At 32.0% G+C, this 21,327-nt stretch overlaps 2 protein-coding genes across 3 annotated transcripts; both read right to left on the reverse strand.

Annotated features, from left to right (window-relative positions):
- Positions 1 to 572: 572 nt before the first annotated feature.
- LOC130449214 (monocarboxylate transporter 12-like) lies at positions 573 to 15,980 on the reverse strand. 2 transcript variants are annotated; one of them, XM_056786893.1, is made up of 7 exons: positions 15,532 to 15,980; positions 8,637 to 9,675; positions 7,400 to 7,649; positions 7,137 to 7,340; positions 4,756 to 5,040; positions 3,335 to 3,556; positions 573 to 1,137 (listed from the first exon to the last, which is right to left on the reverse strand). In XM_056786893.1, the coding sequence occupies exons 2-7, from the start codon at positions 9,416 to 9,418 to the stop codon at positions 604 to 606; spliced, it is 2,277 nt and encodes a 758-aa protein (XP_056642871.1). In that variant the 5' UTR covers positions 9,419 to 9,675; positions 15,532 to 15,980; the 3' UTR covers positions 573 to 603. The 2 variants fall into 2 exon arrangements, with proteins under 2 accessions (XP_056642871.1, XP_056642872.1); XM_056786894.1 differs by lacking the exon at positions 15,532 to 15,980 and adding an exon at positions 10,683 to 10,793 and having other exon boundaries at positions 579 to 1,137.
- An 806-nt stretch (positions 15,981 to 16,786) lies between these two features.
- Positions 16,787 to 21,294, reverse strand: LOC130449216 (uncharacterized). Its single transcript, XM_056786896.1, has 6 exons — positions 21,051 to 21,294; positions 20,812 to 20,993; positions 19,342 to 19,518; positions 19,107 to 19,291; positions 17,156 to 18,360; positions 16,787 to 16,991 (listed from the first exon to the last, which is right to left on the reverse strand). The coding sequence occupies exons 1-6, from the start codon at positions 21,127 to 21,129 to the stop codon at positions 16,831 to 16,833; spliced, it is 1,989 nt and encodes a 662-aa protein (XP_056642874.1). The 5' UTR covers positions 21,130 to 21,294; the 3' UTR covers positions 16,787 to 16,830.
- Between the last annotated feature and the right edge of the window lie 33 nt (positions 21,295 to 21,327).

Here is a 21,327-nt window from a genome sequence, read left to right on the forward strand (position 1 = left end):
TATATAATTGATGTTAGAATGAATACAGTGAAAAAAAAATGTATAAAAAAACGAAAAAATTGAAAAAAAAATAACTCAGGCGAGAATCGAACCCGGTGCGCACGATCAACAATCCTAGACGCTACCGCCTCATCCATTTTAGAAACCTTTTGTAGAGAAGTTGAAACGTCAAATTTTCATCTGTCTAAAAAATTATAAAAGAAACAAATTTTAAATCACAAGAGACGTAAAATCATGAATATTTAGAAGCATGAAAAAATACTTCGAAAAAGAATGAAAAAAAAAAGAGATAAAGATACATAACTAATGATTTTTTAATTCGCTAGACATGGTTCAATGTGTCAGTTGTCAATAATTTTCGTCTCACAGTTAAAACCACAGAACTACTTGATCGTAATGGTGGTTGCATACATTCCATTAATAATATAGATATTTGCATATCTAATAGTAACAATATCCGTGGTGATGTATTGTAAACTGCCTATATATAAGGCGAATTATTTTGTTTCGTTCGATATATTTTATATCGTAGATTTTTTTGATGATACGGGGGGGTAACAAATAATACTCGATTTGATTATTTTCATTTATTTATAAAAAAAATTATATAATAGTAACGATTGTGAAATACATAAGAGGTACGAGTAAAATTAAAAATATACCGATTAACAAAATAGTGATCCAAATAACGTCTTTAGAATCCTCGATAACTTTTTCCACCGGTCCTTTTCCCAATATTTTCCTATTTTTCGTGTACGGAATTAGAGCTACCATCAGACCGGATATTATGATCCAAATGGACGATTGGTAAAAAGCTTGTTCCCAACTGTTGGTCACGTCGTACAAATGCCCCGCGTACGGGGGGCCTACCAAAAGTCCGATACCCATACAGAGAAGTTGGAGGCCGTACGCGGTGGTGAACCGATCTAGCGGTACCAATTCAACTATTATTCCTGGAGTGAACGAGTAGGTACTGGCGACGAAAACGCCGAAAAGCGCAGCGCACATTTCGAGCACGATGAAATTGTGCGTGAAAAACATCAAACCGGCGCAAGATACGCCGGTTAAAACCAAGCATATAGCGTAAGTTTTCGTTATGTTCATCCACGGTTGATCTCCTGCCCATCCCAAAGCGATCTGGAATTGGAAAAATAAATCGGAACCGAAAAGGGATTTTGATTCGTTATATATACGGAAAAAATGAAATTCCGGCAACGCTGTTTTATTCGTTTCAATCGAGCATCAACTAGTAGTTGACGGCGGTGTTGCCAGATGTTATTTTCCTTAATCCGATTATGTGACTTCCATAAAATTTTGATTCGTATAATAATTGATTTAGAATAGACAAAATGGCGGAAATTTATGATTTGAATATATAAAAATATGTGTGTATGTGTATATTTTATAGAAATTAATTTATAAAAATTTATAAAACGGAAGAAATGAAGATGAAAATGAAAATTCCGGCAACATTGTTTTATGTATTACATTTGTATTGGGCAGCCATTTATATTTTATAACAGTGTTGCCAGAAGTTTTAATTCTTAACCAGAATATTTAACGTCGAAAATAAAAGATTTATTGAAATTGATTTATAAAATAGGGAAATTATTGATAAAAATCGATATATAAGTCGAAATTTAATATGTTATTATTATTATATTAATATGTTATTTGAAATAAATCCGATCCGAAATTCTATTACTTTATATTTAGGGAAAAAAGTGAAATTCCGGCAACGCTGTTTTATTCGTTTCAATCGAGCATCAACTAGTAGTTGACGGCGGTGTTGCCAGATGTTATTTTCCTTAATCCGATTATGTGACTTCCATAAAATTATGATTCGTATAATAATTGATTAAGAATAGACAAAATGGCGGAAATTTTTGATTTGAATATATAAAAATATGTGTGTATATGTATATTTTATAGAAATTAATTTATAAAACTGATAAAATGTAGATGAAAATCGATATATTAGGCGAAATCAGTAGTACTACAGATGAATCTGTAGCCCTGGCATCAATGGTTGATCATAAAGTTGGTTCTGGCAATCCTAACAAGATCTTTTATTAAAAAAAAAATCGTATCCAGAATAAATTCTGATCCTATGTATTTAGTGAAAAATTAAAATTCCGGCAACATTGTTTTATGTATTACATTTGTATTGGGCAGCCATTTATATTTTATAACAGTGTTGCCAGAAGTTTTAAATCTTAATCAGAATATTTAACGTCGAAAATAAAGGATTTATTGAAATTGATTTATAAAATAGGGAAATTGTTGATAAAAATCGATATAGAAGTCGAAATTTAATATGTTATTATATGATTATATTAATATGTTATTTAAAAAAAAATCCGATCCGAAATAAATTCCGTTCCTTTATATTTAGGGAAAAAGTGAAATTCCGGCAACACTGTTTTATATATTGATACGTTTCAAGGTCGTGAAAATGGATAATTGATAGCAGTGTTGCCAGATGTTTTTCTCTTTATGTGAAGTTTTAAAAATATTTCTACAAGATTGATATAATATGTGAATTAGATAAGACGAAATCGCTTAGGAAATTTTTCATTCAACTACAGAGTTGTATGAAAACATTTATTTATGTAGAAATTAATTTATAATATCTTAAAAATCATACTAACCATCGGTAGAGCTTTTCCTAAAACATACACGAAAATTCCCTTATCTCCCCCAAAAACGAACTACAACAAATTCGGAATCTTTCGTTACACTGAGAAATCGATCGCTACATTTTGAATTTTTTCTTCAATAATTGTAAAAACAAATATGGTTAATAAATATTTCTTAGAAGTGAAAAATTTTTCGTGCTCCTTATATTTCCGTTTATTTACAGAATTTTACATTGAAAATTAGTTTTCGGTTGGATACTTCGATGTAGTGCATTACTTTTCTCAGTGTATATTGGTCTGCGATCGCCAGTTAAACATTAGACGCGCCTGCGGAGTGTCACTTCCCTTTAGTAAGTAGCAGTGTTGTCAGATTTTAAGAATTACCTTTAATATCAATATTTCTAACTAAAAATTTATTTGGAAAAATAAAAATTCGAAACATTTCCGCTATACAAAAAAAATCTTTTGATTTTATATCAATTTTTTTCTTTTCAATAATTTTTTTGTCAAACCATTTTAACTATTTTAAATCATTTTTGTAACTCAACTACAGATAGTCGAATAAGTCTGGCAACACTGGTTAGCAGTTCGTGCTAATTCGATCTATTATGATGTCATTCATTCTTTTATCTTTGTTTATTATATTTTTAAGGAATATTTGTTGTTTTTGAATTATTTTTCGTACGTCTACTTACCATTCCGATGGTATTGGTGATACCTATGTTGGATATAGTAAGAGACGCGTCTTCGTTAGTATATCCGTGCTTTGTCATATGTTCCACCAAATAAAAATACGGCACTATAAACCAAACAAAAAGTGTTATGGTCGACAGGGACAGCAAGAAAAAATGTAGTTCTAAGAACAACGAAAAATCGCATATTCCCTTCACCAAGTCTAGTAGTTCATCGTACCATTTCTATAAAACGTTTCCTGTCAAACTAACAACGAATTTTCTTTATAGTCCGGGAAAATTAGGTCGAGACCTCACAATAATTTTTTTCGAAGAATATAAAACAGTTCGAAATTCAAGGTTTTTACGCTGATATCTTTTTTTATTTTTGATCCTAAAAAAAATTTTGTATCATAACTTTTAAAAAAAAATTTAACCTTCAATTTTTCAAAAATTTGTAATTTGCTTATTATGACAAGTATAATAAATACTAAATTGATTTAATATAAAAATATGGAGGAATTTTTTTTGAAGCAGTTGGTATTTTCAAATTTCAAAAATTCAAAATGGCCGACGCGTAAACTGATTCAATATTCATCCTTGTTTATTTCACGATTAATATCAATTCTGAGATGGAATTTGCTGCAATCGAGTTGTACTTCATCAGGCAATATGAACAATTTTTATAAAAACTGAAAAAAACTCAAAAAAACTGAAAAAATTAATTTTTTTTGATGCCTTGTATCAAACTTGTAGCCTTTCCCTGTAACAGATTTCCTCTCAAAATTGACATTTTCCATGAATTGAACAGCAATTAAAAAAATATTTACACGACCGCCATATTGAATTTTTAAAATTTGAAAATCTGCTTTAACAACATTTTGTGCCAAATAAATAAATTTTGGAAATTCTTAGTTATAAAATTTAATTAAAATTTGATATCTACGAGCAAAAATAAAAAATAGCGTAAAAAACTCAAATTTCTAGTACTTCTGTTAATATCGATCAAACTCATCGAAAATTTCATGAAATTAAAAAATTCGATTAATTAATGTGATTTTCCTAATTTTCCCAGACTATCATAACATCAAAAGTGCTCATCTATTTCCGCTACGGTAACGAAACTATCACTTCAATCATTACTATCATTTCGAATAGAACGTTCCGCTATTGGTTCGTTATTATAAGAGGTTCCTTGAATTTTTAATATTATGCAACCAAACATACAAATCCATACATATCGAGAATTATGCAACCAAGTATACAATTATACAGGGGGGATCCGTTTTATATATTTGAATCAACTAAAATATTCGAGATATGAAACCTCTTATAATAAATAATGTAAAAATATATTTTTTTCTGTTTTTCAATTTCTTTATTAATATATAATAAGCACTTTTGTAAAACCCCAAATTTTTTACTATAATTAATAAAATACTCACTTCGTCGTCACTCTTTTTCAAAGTTAACGTGGACACTCTGTATATATTCGGGCAGCTGGAAGCTTTAAATCGATATTTGTGATTGTTGAATATCGCTCCTCGATGTATTAACGATTGTCTGTGCAATTTTAAATTTTTAAAATAATTTTGTCTTTGCGCTTGATTTAATTGCGCTTTCAATTTCGGTACTGTTGGTACTTTGGACAACCCGCCAAATTTTTTCGATGATTTTTCGATCAATAACGGTTCCTGTGCTTCTACATCCTTCCCGTTTTTCACACTATCCTGTAACAGACGATTTAAGGGTTGCCGCGAAGTAGAACAAGATGGCGGCGGTGTATATGTGTGTATACGAGGTGCATTCAAATAATTGACGTTTGTATTTTTGAAAAAACGTCGTGCAAAGAAGGAAAATAGACGAGGAAGTGTCAAAAATGGCCGATACTACAGGAATATGAAACAAAATGGCGACGTTTGTTGAAATAAACCACAATTTTGAAATTTTTTTTCCAAATTTTATCTACTACGAAGTAGAACAAGATGGCGGCGGTATATATGTGTGTATACGAGGTGCATTCAAATAATTGACGTTTGTATTTTTGAAGAAACGTCGTGCAAAGAAGGAAAATAGACGAGGAAGTGTCAAAAATGGCCGATACTACAGGAATATGAAACAAAATGGCGACGTTTGTTGAAGTAAACCACAACTTTGAAATTTTTTTCCCAAATTTTATCTACTACGAAGTAGAACAAGATGGCGGCGGTGTATATGTGTGTATACGAGGTGCATTCAAATAATTGACGTTTGTATTTTTGAAGAAACGTCGTGCAAAGAAGGAAAATAGACGAGGAAGTGTCAAAAATGGCCGATACTACAGGAATATGAAACAAAATGGCGACGTTTGTTGAAGTAAACCACAACTTTGAAATTTTTTTCCCAAATTTTATCTACTACGAAGTAGAACAAGATGGCGGCGGTGTATATGTGTGTATACGAGGTGCATTCAAATAATTGACGTTTGTATTTTTGAAAAAACGTCGTGCAAAGAAGGAAAATAGACGAGGAAGTGTCAAAAATGGCCGATACTACAGGAATATGAAACAAAATGGCGACGTTTGTTGAAGTAAACCACAACTTTGAAATTTTTTTCCCAAATTTTATCTACTACGAAGTAGAACAAGATGGCGGCGGTGTATATGTGTGTATACGAGGTGCATTCAAATAATTGACGTTTGTATTTTTGAAGAAACGTCGTGCAAAGAAGGAAAATAGACGAGGAAGTGTCAAAAATGGCCGATACTACAGGAATATGAAACAAAATGGCGACGTTTGTTGAAATAAACCACAATTTTGAAATTTTTTTTCCAAATTTTATCTACTACGAAGTAGAACAAGATGGCGGCGGTATATATGTGTGTATACGAGGTGCATTCAAATAATTGACGTTTGTATTTTTGAAGAAACGTCGTGCAAAGAAGGAAAATAGACGAGGAAGTGTCAAAAATGGCCGATACTACAGGAATATGAAACAAAATGGCGACGTTTGTTGAAATAAACCACAATTTTGAAATTTTTTTTCCAAATTTTATCTACTACGAAGTAGAACAAGATGGCGGCGGTATATATGTGTGTATACGAGGTGCATTCAAATAATTGACGTTTGTATTTTTGAAGAAACGTCGTGCAAAGAAGGAAAATAGACGAGGAAGTGTCAAAAATGGCCGATACTACAGGAATATGAAACAAAATGGCGACGTTTGTTGAAATAAACCACAATTTTGAAATTTTTTTTCCAAATTTTATCTACTACGAAGTAGAACAAGATGGCGGCGGTAAATATGTGTGTATACGAGGTGCATTCAAATAATTGACGTTTGTATTTTTGAAAAAACGTCGTGCAAAGAAGGAAAATAGACGAGGAAGTGTCAAAAATGGCCGATACTACAGGAATATGAAACAAAATGGCGACGTTTGTTGAAATAAACCACAATTTTGAAATTTTTTTTCCAAATTTTATCTACTACGAAGTAGAACAAGATGGCGGCGGTAAATATGTGTGTATACGAGGTGCATTCAAATAATTGACGTTGTTCAAATAGAGAAACTGTCAAAAATAACCAATACTACAGAAATATGAAACAAAATGGCGACTTTTGTTGAACTAAACTACAGTTTTATAGTTTTTTTCAAAATTTGAACAATCTCCACGTAAAAATATATCTTTATACAGGTTGTAATAAAAAATAATTCGATATATTAAATTTTTTCATTGTAACGAATATTTTTTCACGTATTTGTATATATACAGGGTTTTTCAAAATGTTTGTACATATATAATGATGGGATTCGATGATGGTTGATTTTTTTTTTAATTACTCACCAGTTTTTTTGCAGTTTTTTCTTCTTTTTTTAACGTCATACACATCGTGATCGGTACTCTCTCAATAAGTGAAGCGTCTTCTGCTAATTTATTTAATCCTTTATCGGACGTACTCCTTGTTAATAATAAACTTGGAAAATTTTCCAATATAACATTATATAACTTTTTATTCGAACTGAGTTGTTCTAATACTTCTATAGGCACCTTAAATTCATTTATTTATCTGATACACACTGTATAATATATAGCGGTCGTCGACTTACTTTCTCATTTTGACGTATATACGTGGGTAGATTCAAAACTGAATTATGATTATTTTTTAGAACTGATTTATCCACGTTATTCGATTCTATGGAAGTTTCTAAGCCTTGTAAAAGATATTCGACGTTTTTTCCACTCTTTAATACGTCTTTCAGTTCGTCTATATCGAGGTTATTCAAAAAATTCGTCGATGACAACGATATCAAACTTGTTTTACTCGATTTACTAGATTTGGATAGTTTCGAGTTTACCCTGTAAGAATTTTGACGTAAGCTTACGAATAAGATTTACTGGAAATAGAATTCCGTTACAAACAGATCATTAAAAATTTTATTTATACGTAGAAATTTTTCAAGTTCCCCCGTAAACTCGTATTTACTGTCAAGGTTAAATATATCGAGTTCTATGGAAATCATAACCCAGACATTTATCATTTCTTTAAAAAGTTTTAATCGATTTGTTAGATATAGATAATTTTGAATTAACCCTGTAAAAAAATTAGGTTTTTATCACAAATTTATGATTATTTTTTTAATACAACCAAAACTTGATAAGTTCCCTATAGTAAAATCGCATTTATTATCAAGGTCAAATATATCGAATTCTATGGAAATTATAAAGAAACGACGCGACTAAAGGAACGTTTTTTCTTCTTCTTTTTTATATTGTTGACAAAGATCAGATAAATTTTAAGTTTATTAAATATTTGTGAATATAAATACACCAACTGAACATAAATTTTGATATTATATTATTTTATCTAATTGCAAATCAAATAATAAATACCAGGAAATTATCTGGAATAGATAATACAAGTCTAGTATTTTGTTTACTATTGAAAATGCTCATAAGTACGAATTTAGCGTATTATATTAAATTTATAGTATCTATCCTGACCACCAGAGTGCTTGTTGATTATAGTATTTTGTTCATTAATGACGAGGTTCATAAGGACGATTTTAGCGTATCTACTTTGACCACTTGAGTGTAATGGCAGATATTTAATGTAGTTATTAATATATTTGAGTAGCAGTCGCTGACAGCAGTCAGCCGGATTATACCGAAGGAGGAGTTTATGCCGAAATTAACATAGGACACGTATTATAAATTTTAGTACATTCTCTGTTACTACGTAATTTTTTTAATAAATTCTAATCTCAATAAACAATCAATTCGAGTTATCTTTATCTTATACTTATGAATTAATCTTCTCGGGATTAAATAAATAGATAAACTTACTTGTTTTGTTCTGTTATCCAATCGGGATCTCTCATCAAAGCTCCACAGACGCACATATTCAAAAATAACCCTCCCAGAATCAAGGTGGTACCTCTCCAACCGAATTCGAAAATAAGCAAATTAGTCAAGGGGGAAAATATGAAAGTTCCCACTCCGGTTCCCGATGCGCTTATACCAACAGCCAAAGTCCTCTTCTTATCGAACCAAAACGCTATCGAAACAACAGCCGTCACGTAGCAAAGCCCCAATCCCAAACCGGCCAGTATGCCAAACGTCAGATACATAATAGAAATAGAATCGGCCCTGCAACTCATAATGAATCCCAGCGCCGCCACTGAACCTCCCACGCACGTCATGATCCGACATCCGTATTTGTCGACCAGAGCGCTCATAATCGGACCGGAAATTAAAGGTACCGCCAAAAACAAACTGCCTATCCAAGACGTGTCCGAACTGGACGCTTTAAATTCAATCAAAAATTCCGGAAATAATAAACCGAATGATAAACTAACCCCGTCGGCTATCATCGATACCAATAAAGAAGAAAATACTACAATCCAACCCCAACCGCCATCGGGTATCTTCGGTTTAACTTCGTCTTCCTCGGAATCGGATTCCGACGAGGAGGATGTCGATGATAGACTGTTAGTTATGAACGTAACTTCCGGTTTTTCGAACGGTTCCGTGAGAACGATTTCTTCGCGTTTTATCGGGCTGGATTCTAGAGATGGAGCCACCGTCGATAAAGTAGCTAAAGGCGCTTCCTTTTTACCACTCTCCATGTTTTCTATTACAATTATTTATAAATCAATTAATCGGTATCGTATATAATATTTTTATTTGATTTATATTTCGCGTCCGGAGGTAAGGATCTTTTCCGATTTGATGGTTTTGGTAGTGACTAAAACAAATTAAATTCCCGTGACCGGTCATCAATAACAGACCGAGTGGTACGATTTTAAGAAAAATGCGGGTTTCTTGTAATTTTTAATTTCAGAAGTTGAGAGGGCTTCGTAGCATTGTCAGTTACGAGGAGAATCTGTAAAGTAAAATTTCAAATAGATAAAATATCATTTTGTACGGGAAACAAAATTATAATTAATTTATTTTCTTGTACAATACTTGGCAACATCGCGCTGTCTAGTAGTCATCGTCTACTTCGATTTAAATAATCGATGTCATGAGATTAGCGCGTGGTTGCCAGTGTTTTCATCATTTCTTGATACTTATTCCATTCAAGTTGGTTATATAGCATTAGTCAGAGGCGTGCGTAATATTTTTAAATATGGTAGCGAATATTTTCTTGAAAAAAATTTTGTTGAATGAATTTGATTAATTAGATATGTATATACAGGGTGATGTTGAGGTTTTAATATGAAGATTTACATTAAAAAATTGGGGTAAATTACAGCTCTATTTTGAGATACAGGGTGTGCAAAACTATTTGGTGATTTATTTGGATGTGATGTAATAAAAACAATGATTTGGTAAATAAAATAAAGTTATAAAATTTCATTTTAAACTTTGTTATTCCAACCCGAAGATTTTCTGTTCAAAATAATTACAATTATTAATGAATAACCCTGTATAGATCCTTAAAAATGTATTAAATTTTTTGGATATTAATTTCGATCCAATTTTAGCGACGTCGATATCCGCCAAATGTTGTATAACGTTTTGCTTTTACTATTTTTAAAAATAAATACGTCAAACGATCAATTTTTTCACGAAAAAATCAATTTATAGAATGAATTTTAACAAACCAAATATTTTACGATGTGTAATTCTAATTGGAACGTAAGTTAACTATTCATCGATACAGAAACCGCCTTTGACACTATGAATAATTGTCATGAATTCTTAAAGGTGTTACAGCTAATAATATATACGTGAAATAACCTCAAATTTGAGAAAGTACTTAGTAGAAGATTAAATTTTAACAAAACAAAAATAATTATTATTATTTTCACGACATCCCCTGTATAGAAATTTTTTATTGGAACAACTAACAACAAATGAATATAGAATAAGATATATGAAACTTACTTAATTTTTTATTACAATAAAAACTACTCGACACTAAACAGGTTTATTCAACGATCACCTTCACTAATTTTGTTTTAAATAAATCTACACACCATCACACATATTTATAAACAACTAGAAAGAATTATGTAATGTCATAATTTCCCGCGTTGTTTATCGATAAAGAAGAAATCTTTATGACCATTATTCGAATATATCCAAGGTTAGTAATGAATAGGTTGACCGATAACTTGTCCGATATATACAGGTGACGTCATCTGTTGTACTATACGATTTTGTCAATTTATTCGAATGTTTTTGAGGATAAATGAAATTTAAATTCAAGGTGTTTCCTTCGAAATTAAATTGTGTGATTTTATTATTATAATGTTTAATTCAAACGTAAACACTGCTTATTCTTCGGAATTGTTGTGACGTAACGGCTTTCATACATGACATCCACGTTATCGGGCAACCTAGTCTTTACCAACCTTGGATGCTATCTAACTGACATTTGATTTCACCAATGAGTCATGTATTATTTTTCGACAATTCACAGCAAAATGGGTCGATATTAAGCACGTAAAATATTTTTATGCAAATATAGCACGCATATAAACGATTCGTCGTCGTGAATTAAATTGGAATAGACTAAAATTAAAATTACCTACCGTTCATTTGACTTGCGACGAAAATAAATCATAAAATATTTTGCGTCACGTATACCGGTCAACAAAATTAGACGCAGTCAAAATAAAGATGCGATCCAAATTTTTTTTTTATATAAATAAACAAAAATTACAATCTTTTTTTCAGCTTAAAATTTTAATGCATAATTGTGTTATATACAACGCGGTTAAATTCTAATGAAGTTGTTTTTACAATCAACCAGGCGCTGTTGTCGGCTTGTGTTAAAAGTAACGAAATCAAAACATTTGGTGATAAATGCATTTTATGTGGGTTCGAATTGGTTTAAAAACAAAATGGAGATACCGGGTGTTTCGTAATAAAATTTATGATGTCAATTTAGATATAACTACGATGTCATTTGTTTGAATTGGTTTTAATAAAATTTATGACTCCTAAATTTTATCTGCAAATTTAATTAAAATGAATGGCGTGGTGTTTTTTCATTCGATCAGAGCAGAGATCTACTAAATCGTACAAAATCGATTATGCAGAGGTAAAAGATCCACGAAAACGCTAAAAATCGATTGAACAGACGTAAAAAATCGATGAATTGGAAAAAATCGATTATGCAGAGGTGTAAAATCGACGAAAAGCTAAAAATCGATTGGGCGGAAATGAAAAATCGATGAAGTCGTACAAAATCGATTATACAGTGGTTAAAGATCGGCAAAAACCGAAAAAATCGATTATGCAGATGTAAAAGATCGACGAAAACGCTAAAAATCGATTGAACAGACGTAAAAAATCGATGAAATCGTAAAAAATCGATTATGCAGAGGTGTAAAATCGACGAAAAGCTAAAAATCGATTGGGCGGAGATGAAAAATCGATGAAGTCGTACAAAATCGATTATACAGAGGTTGAAGATCGGCAAAAAACGAAAAAATCGATTACGCAGATGTAAAAGATCGACGAAAACGCTAAAAATCGATTGTACAAACGTAAAAAATCGATGAAATCGTAAAAAATCGATTATGCGGAGGTGTAAAATCGACGAAAAGCTAAAAATCGATTGGGCGGGGATGAAAAATCGATGAAGTCGTACAAAATCGATTATATAGAGGTTGAAGATCGGCAAAAAACGAAAAAATCGATTATGCAGATGTAAAAGATCGACGAAAACGCTAAAAATCGATTGAACAGACGTAAAAAATCGATGAAATCGTAAAAAATCGATTATGCGGAGGTGTAAAATCGACGAAAAGCTAAAAATCGATTGGGCGGAGATGAAAAATCGATGAAGTCGTACAAAATCGATTATATAGAGGTTGAAGATCGGCAAAAAAACGAAAAAATCGATTACGCAGACGTAAAAGATCGACGAAAACGCTAAAAATCGATTGAACAGACGTAAAAAATCGATGAAATCGTAAAAAATCGATTATGCGGAGGTGTAAAATCGACGAAAAGCTAAAAATCGATTGGGCGGAGATGAAAAATCGATGAAGTCGTACAAAATCGATTATACAGAGGTTGAAGATCGGCAAAAAACGAAAAAATCGATTACGCAGATGTAAAAGATCGACGAAAACGCTAAAAATCGATTGAACAGACGTAAAAAATCGATGAAATCGTAAAAAATCGATTATGCGGAGGTGTAAAATCGACGAAAAGCTAAAAATCGATTGGGCGGGGATGAAAAATCGATGAAGTCGTACAAAATCGATTATATAGAGGTTGAAGATCGGCAAAAAACGAAAAAATCGATTATGCAGATGTAAAAGATCGACGAAAACGCTAAAAATCGATTGAACAGACGTAAAAAATCGATGAAATCGTAAAAAATCGATTATGCGGAGGTGTAAAATCGACGAAAAGCTAAAAATCGATTGGGCGGAGATGAAAAATCGATGAAGTCGTACAAAATCGATTATACAGTGGTTAAAGATCGGCAAAAAACGAAAAAATCGATTACGCAGATGTAAAAGATCGACGAAAACGCTAAAAATCGATTGAATAAACGTAAAAAATCGATGAAATCGTAAAAAATCGATTATGCAGAGGTGTAAAATCGACGAAAAGCTAAAAATCGATTGGGCGGAAATGAAAAATCGATGAAGTCGTACAAAATCGATTATACAGTGGTTAAAGATCGGCAAAAACCGAAAAAATCGATTACGCAGATGTAAAAGATCGACGAAAACGCTAAAAATCGATTGAACAAACGTAAAAAATCGATGAAATCGTAAAAAATCGATTATGCGGAGGTGTAAAATCGACGAAAAGCTAAAAATCGATTGGGCGGAGATGAAAAATCGATGAAGTCGTACAAAATCGATTATACAGAGGTTGAAGATCGGCAAAAAACGAAAAAATCGATTACGCAGATGTAAAAGATCGACGAAAACGCTAAAAATCGATTGAATAAACGTAAAAAATCGATGAAATCGTAAAAAATCGATTATGCAGAGGTGTAAAATCGACGAAAAGCTAAAAATCGATTGGGCGGAAATGAAAAATCGATGAAGTCGTACAAAATCGATTATACAGTGGTTAAAGATCGGCAAAAACCGAAAAAATCGATTACGCAGATGTAAAAGATCGACGAAAACGCTAAAAATCGATTGAACAAACGTAAAAAATCGATGAAATCGTAAAAAATCGATTATGCGGAGGTGTAAAATCGACGAAAAGCTAAAAATCGATTGGGCGGAGATGAAAAATCGATGAAGTCGTACAAAATCGATTATACAGAGGTTGAAGATCGGCAAAAAACGAAAAAATCGATTACGCAGATGTAAAAGATCGACGAAAACGCTAAAAATCGATTGAATAAACGTAAAAAATCGATGAAATCGTAAAAAATCGATTATGCGGAGGTGTAAAATCGACGAAAAGCTAAAAATCGATTGGGCAGAGATGAAAAATCGATGAAGTCGTACAAAATCGATTATATAGAGGTTGAAGATCGGCAAAAAACGAAAAAATCGATTATGCAGATGTAAAAGATCGACGAAAACGCTAAAAATCGATTGAATAAACGTAAAAAATCGATGAAATCGTAAAAAATCGATTATGCGGAGGTGTAAAATCGACGAAAAGCTAAAAATCGATTGGGCGGAGATGAAAAATCGATGAAGTCGTACAAAATCGATTATACAGAGGTTGAAGATCGGCAAAAAACGAAAAAATCGATTACGCAGATGTAAAAGATCGACGAAAACGCTAAAAATCGATTGAACAAACGTAAAAAATCGATGAAATCGTAAAAAATCGATTATGCGGAGGTGTAAAATCGACGAAAAGCTAAAAATCAATTGGGCGGAGATGAAAAATCGATGAAGTCGTACAAAATCGATTATACACAGGCTGAAATTCGGCAAAAAACGCCAAAAATCGATTAAATCGAACAAAAACCATTGAGCAGAGGTTGAAATCGAACTATTCCACTAAATATTTCTGAAAGAATCGCTTTTAGGGAAAAAAGTTTCAGACAAAAAATTAAGATCATAGAAAGCTCTACAAAAAAGATAATATACATTTTTTACCTAAACCTATTATTTTGTCTGCCATAACCAAAAATATATCGGCTGGAGTCAAATTGAGGTTAGATTAGTCAACAGCCAAAAAACTAGATTTGCGTAAAAAATGTATTTAACCTCTCTTGTAGAACTTTTTCTGATCTTCATTTTTTGTCTGAAACTTTTTTCTCTAAAATTTATACTTTCGGAGATATTTATCAAAATAATTACACTTATTTTAATCACAACAAAAATAGACTTTTTAGCAAGATGAACAAATAATTATTTATAGATCACCCTGTAGGATGAAAAGTACCTCAGAGTAGGGAGGATTCCAACCGATATTGTTTCCGAAATTGCAGATAATAAAAATGTTCAAAGAATTCATTTAAAACACTCGTATACCCGATGAATAAATAATTTTTCTTAGTGTATATTGTTCGATTCTGTTATATATGAGAATTTACTTTAAAAATCGAGAAACTATCTAAGGAAAATTGTGTTAAAACTAGTTTTATACATTAGAACAACGGTATACAGGTAGATATAACAACAAATTATTTATTTAGATAATGTATTACATACAAAAGATAAAACCAAAACAAAGCCTAGCAGTAAGTTGTGTTTATAAGCACTGTATTGATTTTTTTATCAAAATAAATTAAAGGTACCTATCACTTTCTCGAATCCATTACGCAATACAGAAAATAAATACTTACGTTTCTTTTTCTTTCTTGTAACAGAAGATACTGTCTGTGAATGTCGTCTAAATACTCAATCACCGATTTTAATCAACGCGAACTGAATTGATTATTTTTAGTTAGTTCATAAACATACGTGTAGCTAGCGTCGCCGTCGATAATTTTATAAACCACCTCTTTCCAAGCTTGTATTTAACTGAACGTCGAAAATTGCACGTCAACCGTTATAACTAACCGGCCAATGGAATCTTCCATTACGTCGTCTTCGTGCATAATACACAAAACAACTAAAAGCACCTGTCTTCTTCGGGCGTGTGTTCGTTTCGCCCACACACGTTTTTTATTACACAAAAATAGATTTAAATATATTTATAGGCAATAATAGTACGTTTAATTGTACTATTCATTTTATTAACGTTAAACCATCAAGCTTTTTACTAAATTCGGTAAACGTTTTCAATGTCATAGAATGTTTTACCAGTGATGTACGTCAAGAGTAAGAATTTTGTTGTAACTGTTATATATTCATTAAATCAATGGAAAAAACAAAAAAATGTGTGATAAGGTGTTATAATTGTAATAAAAAGTGGTATTTTTTAATTTTCTTTATAATATTTTTCAGTTTCTCTTTATATTTTTAATTTTTCCTAAAAAACTTTCAACTAAATACCTGTGAAATGGAACTATGTGATTATCGCACATCATTGCATATTTTGTTAGTGATGTACGACAGGTTACTTTATAACTGTTATCTTTATTACAACAAACGAAAATGTTGGGATGAGGTTGTTTTATTCACAATAAAAAGTGTTGATTTGTAATTTTTTCGATGTTTTCTAACTCCTCTCTATTTAAATTTTTAATACTCTCAGGAATACTTTAGTAAATACCAGTGGTAAGGAACTAGGCGACTATCGCACATCACTACATATACGTCACCTTTTGACAGTGATGTACGTCAGGGGTACCAACTGTGTTGTAACTGTTATCTTTAGTAAAACAATAGGAATGAAGTACAAACAAAAATGAAGCGATAATGTGTTTTATTTGTAAGAAAAGTGATAATTTGTCATTTTGTAGATGTTTTCCAACTTCTCTCTATTTAAATTTTTAATACTCCCAGAAATACTTTTAGTAAATACCAATGGTAAGAAATGAGGTGACTATCGCACATCACTAGATATTCTTTGTGTTTTGTCAGTGATGTGCGTTACAACTTTATTGTAACTGTTATTAAAATAATAGGAATAAATAACGAAAAAAATTGTCGTGATTAAGTATTTTATTTGTAATAAAAATATATGATTTTTAATTTTCTTAATGATGTATTCCGATTCCTTCTTTGAAAGCTCTATTTAAATTTTTAATATTCGCAGCAAAACTTTTAACTAAATACGTGTGGTACGGAACTAATTGACTATCGCACATCACTGCTAATTTTACTTGATCAGAATATTCATTTAAACAAAGAGAAATACCTAAAAACGTCAAAATATAACAATTTTTCAAATTTTTTATTATCAATTTTCATCTTTACACTATACAGGGTGAACTAAAAGTCATCACGAACAAAACGTATTGCGTTAAATGTTCATATTATATACGGGGTGTTAATATTTTACGGTATATTATTAATACTTACACATATTTGCTTGCGTAGGCCTCCAATAAATAACGCTCGACACTTCCTGGCCCCAAATCGTTTTCTGGGTAACATTTGGGTAATTACTAGTAATCTCGGCGACGCTGACTGCGTATTTCCTCGATAAATATTTCAGATAAACGCTTAATACCGTCGGCGGTAAAAGTTGGGTTAAAAATCTAAATTTAGTTTGCAATATCGTCAATAGATGCGACAATCCTTGCGTTTCCAACGAGGCCTTGAACTTTTTCTTGACATCCAACAGGGTTTCGATCTCGTTAGCACCGTCATCGGGATCGGGAATGGCGAGATTCATACATAAAATCCCGCTGACGGCGTTCTCCGATCTAACGTTAGGCCCCGTAGCGAATATGTAATTCGAAGATATATTTCTTATAGTCACCGGTATATCGTTTGGTATGTAATGATCGCTTTTCGAAAAATAATCCGATAAACACGAAGACACCGCCGATAGCATCACTTCCGTTTCGGACGTCCCGGCCCGTCCAGCCACGCCTTTAATTAAGTCCCGTTTCACGGGCTCCGACCACGCGACGGATTTTCTGCCGCACAACGTGAAAGTTTGAAAAGATTCGTCTTGCAAAAGTATATCTTGTATTATAGTTTTGGGGGCCTTGAATAATATCGATCCCATATAAGTGAACTCGCTTAAAGAGGTGAATAATAGGGGTACAAATGCGTACAGAAACCCCACGATACTATCGGGATAAGGGCGACGACCCATAGTTAAACAACAGAGGAAAACTTGACTTTCCCTGTATATAAAAATCGTTATATTGACGGGTATATAACAAATAAAAAATATTATATTCGATATTATATTATTAGGGTTAGAACATTTTAATAGGGACGAAAAAAACGTTTTTAAATTAATTTCCCTTTTTTCGGTTTCTTTTAAAATTGATTTAACTATATATCCGAACCTCGTATAAATATCGTTATTTATCACTCTAAAACCCTTTTTACAATCCCTTATTACCGATACGGAACTGAGTAAACAAAACGAAACGAATTGGGAAAAGGAAGGGGTGTGTTTTAGTAATTCCGGTCGTTCTAAGGGGTCGTTATTAGCTACGAATTCGTTCCAACGATTAGATATTTCTTCAGTTAATCGATCTCTTAATATTAGTATAGCTTCCGGTTTTTTTAAAACCGTTACTAAAGGACTTTTCGATACGTCGGACCTGAAAACGTTATTTAAACGATAATTCGATTTCGAATTTTACCGCGCTAATTGTCGATAAAGTAGATATCATCATTTAACCATAGATATAATAATACTGTCAATTCAACAGAATTCGTTATAATCAAATTGGTGTAGTTATCTTCGTCACATGTTAGAGGTGTGATTTTTAATTTATTAAATCGTAGTACACTAAAAATTTCTTTCTCAAAATGAACACAATTTTTTAATATAAAACAAATATAAGAATCTCATTACTATATTTATATTTATAATACTTTAATTCGATTTCTCGAGACTATTTTCACTTTATGTCAATGATAATCGTTAATCATAAAAATACGTTTTTTTTAAACGCGATATCCCACCTCTAAATAACTGTCTAAAGAAATAGTGTAGTTCTGTTATATAAGAACCGCGATCGGTTATACCGATAGAGTTCGATGTTGTTCGGAGTGATCGAGTCACAGATATATAACTATATTATAGTAAACACGATCAGCTGATGATGGATTATTTTGTTTTATATTGATTTCAAATAATTAATTGAAAATACCAATAAATTTACACATTGAGGAACGAAGTTAAAATAATTCGAAGGTTTAGTTTTCATTTTTTTTACAGAACTGTGATTATTTCGATCTGTAATCAACTGATGGATGATCTACCTGATTAGAACTGATAAGAGTTGTATAATTAACAGTGGTATGTCAAATAGTGTAGTGATTTGAACAAAATCGTACTTACCCTATAGATGGTTTAGTCGGTGGTATTAATGGTAAAAGATCACCGATATTTAACCCCTCCGAAAGCAGAAGATGATGAAGTTTGAATAGAATATAATGTTGATCTTCTGCGGAAGGGATGATCGTAATTTGCCATGGAGGAATGTTTCCGGGTAGGTATTTGGATACAATTTCACTAACGTATTCCTGTAAATAAAGAAAGTTTTAAATTGGGTTTAGTGTAATTTTTAAATTACCTGAATGTTGTAACCTGTAACAGCTCTTCCTTTGTACGTGAATGGCGCAACTGTCAAATGTTGATCTAAATCGAATTTTCTACTTTGCCAGGCGTATGCACCGCATTTGGTAATTAAGCAGTGGCGTAACCGCAAAAATGCCAAATTACCAAATTTGTCCTTTCGACGAATTACTTCCTACAAAAATACTTTTCTAGTATAATTTTAATTATATAAGTTGGTTAACTTGAATATATTACGGCGTTGCCGTACGTAGGGGAAATCTGAGAAACTGGGTAATCATAATAAGTCATACGTAAATTGCGATGTTGCCAAATGTAAGTTTTTCTTACCTTGAACGTAAATTACGATATTGCCAAATACATTTTATTACACGCCTATAGCGGTGTTGCCAAATTAAGATTTCAATTGGGAAATAAAAAATATCATTAAGCCATTGTGAATTGCGGTGTTGTAAGATAGTTATTTTTTCACAAATCTAGGGAAATCGATAATATAATACGAAATCACGTGCAAATTACGCTGTTGCCGAACTAAACTTAAATTTTGATGTCATATCCAATATAAATTGCGGTGTTGTCGAAAATATTTACCTCAGATCTAATGAAATTTCATTACTAATTAAATAGAGCTAGCGGTGTTGTCAGACTTACGTTTTCGTCATAGAAAAATACATACATGTTGCCTAAGATAACTTTTCAACATATCTAAAATATACTGCGGTGTTGCCAAATGTGATTTCCTCCTCAATACCTAACACATTATGCGATGTTGCCAAACTTAATTTTCTCCAAATTTAAAAAAAAATAGGATAATTTTACGAGATTGCCCGTAGAGATTGCGGCGTTGTCATATCTAGTTTTTAAATATGGCACAAAATTGCGGTGGTGCCAATTTAACTTAATAGAGAGATAGTACAAGCGAATAGCGGTGTTGCCAAACGTATTTTTTTCCAATAAACGTGAAAAATTGGGAATTTTACATAGATTCGTATAGAGATTACAGTGTTGCCGAACGTGTTTTTTTTTCTTCTAAAATATATTGCGGTGTTGCCAAATGTGATTTCCTCCGCAATATGTAACACATAATGCGATGTTGACAAATGAGATTTCCTCCGCAATACCTAACACATTATGCGATGTTGCCAAACTTAATTTTCTCCAAATTTAAAAAAAAATAGGATAATTTTACGAGGTTGCCCGTAGAGATTGCGGCGTTGTCATATCTAGTTTTCAAATATGACAAAAAATTGCGGTGTTGCCAATTTAACTTAATAGTGAAATAGTACAAGCGAATAGCGGTGTTGCCAAACGTATTTTTTTCCAATCAACGTGAAAAATTGGGAATTTTAAATAGATTCATATAGAGATAACAGTGTTGCCAAACTTATTTGTCCCCAGAAGCATATATGTGGGTTGAGGTGTTGCCAGACATTTAATTTAATTATAGAAAAAGTAATTTTTTTACTACCTGCATGTGCCTTCGAACTTTTTCGGTTTGGACTGGGCCTTTAACAGTGAGTAATACGCTTATTATTCCCTGGTTTCTGTGCGTGTCCAAAAGGGATCTGACAGTGTCGTACTTGACGAATTCGACATCGGGATGTAACCTTGTTAACAAATTCCACCAAAGCGCCCTATAGATTTTTAAAACTATAAAAAATTTTTTTGTAAAATCGCGTTTTGATTTAAATGTAAATGGACACGTACCCAAAAACGTGAAGCAAACTAAAGGTAACGAAAAAACGATTACCGAAAATAACGAAAGATTTATCAAAAAATCCAACATTTTCACTTCGGTTTCACACAACGACTAATCAATATTTAATGCTTCATTTCGACTAGACTTTGTCTAATTACACCACATTCACCACTATAAATAAATATTACCATTAAATCTTATCGCAATGTTTGACCTATTATCTTCAAGGATGACTGCCTTCGCAGGCTAAACAGCTTTTATATTTTCCCTGTAATATTACGTATC

Source organism: Diorhabda sublineata, chromosome 10 (assembly GCF_026230105.1).
Source record: "Diorhabda sublineata isolate icDioSubl1.1 chromosome 10, icDioSubl1.1, whole genome shotgun sequence".
Lineage (NCBI taxonomy): Eukaryota > Metazoa > Arthropoda > Insecta > Coleoptera > Chrysomelidae > Diorhabda > Diorhabda sublineata.

Bases quoted from the DNA above. Each gene is read 5' to 3' on its own strand.
- LOC130449214 (XM_056786893.1), bottom strand. From the start codon at position 9,418: ATGGAGAGTGGTAAAAAGGAAGCGCCTTTAGCTACTTTATCGACGGTG. The intron at 5,041-7,136 runs GTGAGTAATTAA...CGTCTGTTACAG, and splicing joins AAAAAACTGCAAAAAAACTG to GATAGTGTGAAAAACGGGAA. The intron at 3,557-4,755 runs GTGAGTATTTTA...AACGTTTTATAG, and splicing joins TGAAAAAGAGTGACGACGAA to AAATGGTACGATGAACTACT.
- LOC130449216 (XM_056786896.1), bottom strand. From the start codon at position 21,129: ATGTTGGATTTTTTGATAAATCTTTCGTTATTTTCGGTAATCGTTTTT. The intron at 20,994-21,050 runs GTACGTGTCCAT...AATTTTTTATAG, and splicing joins AGTTTGCTTCACGTTTTTGG to TTTTAAAAATCTATAGGGCG. The intron at 16,992-17,155 runs GTAAGTATTAAT...TGACGTTTTTAG, and splicing joins GCCTACGCAAGCAAATATGT to GTATTTCTCTTTGTTTAAAT.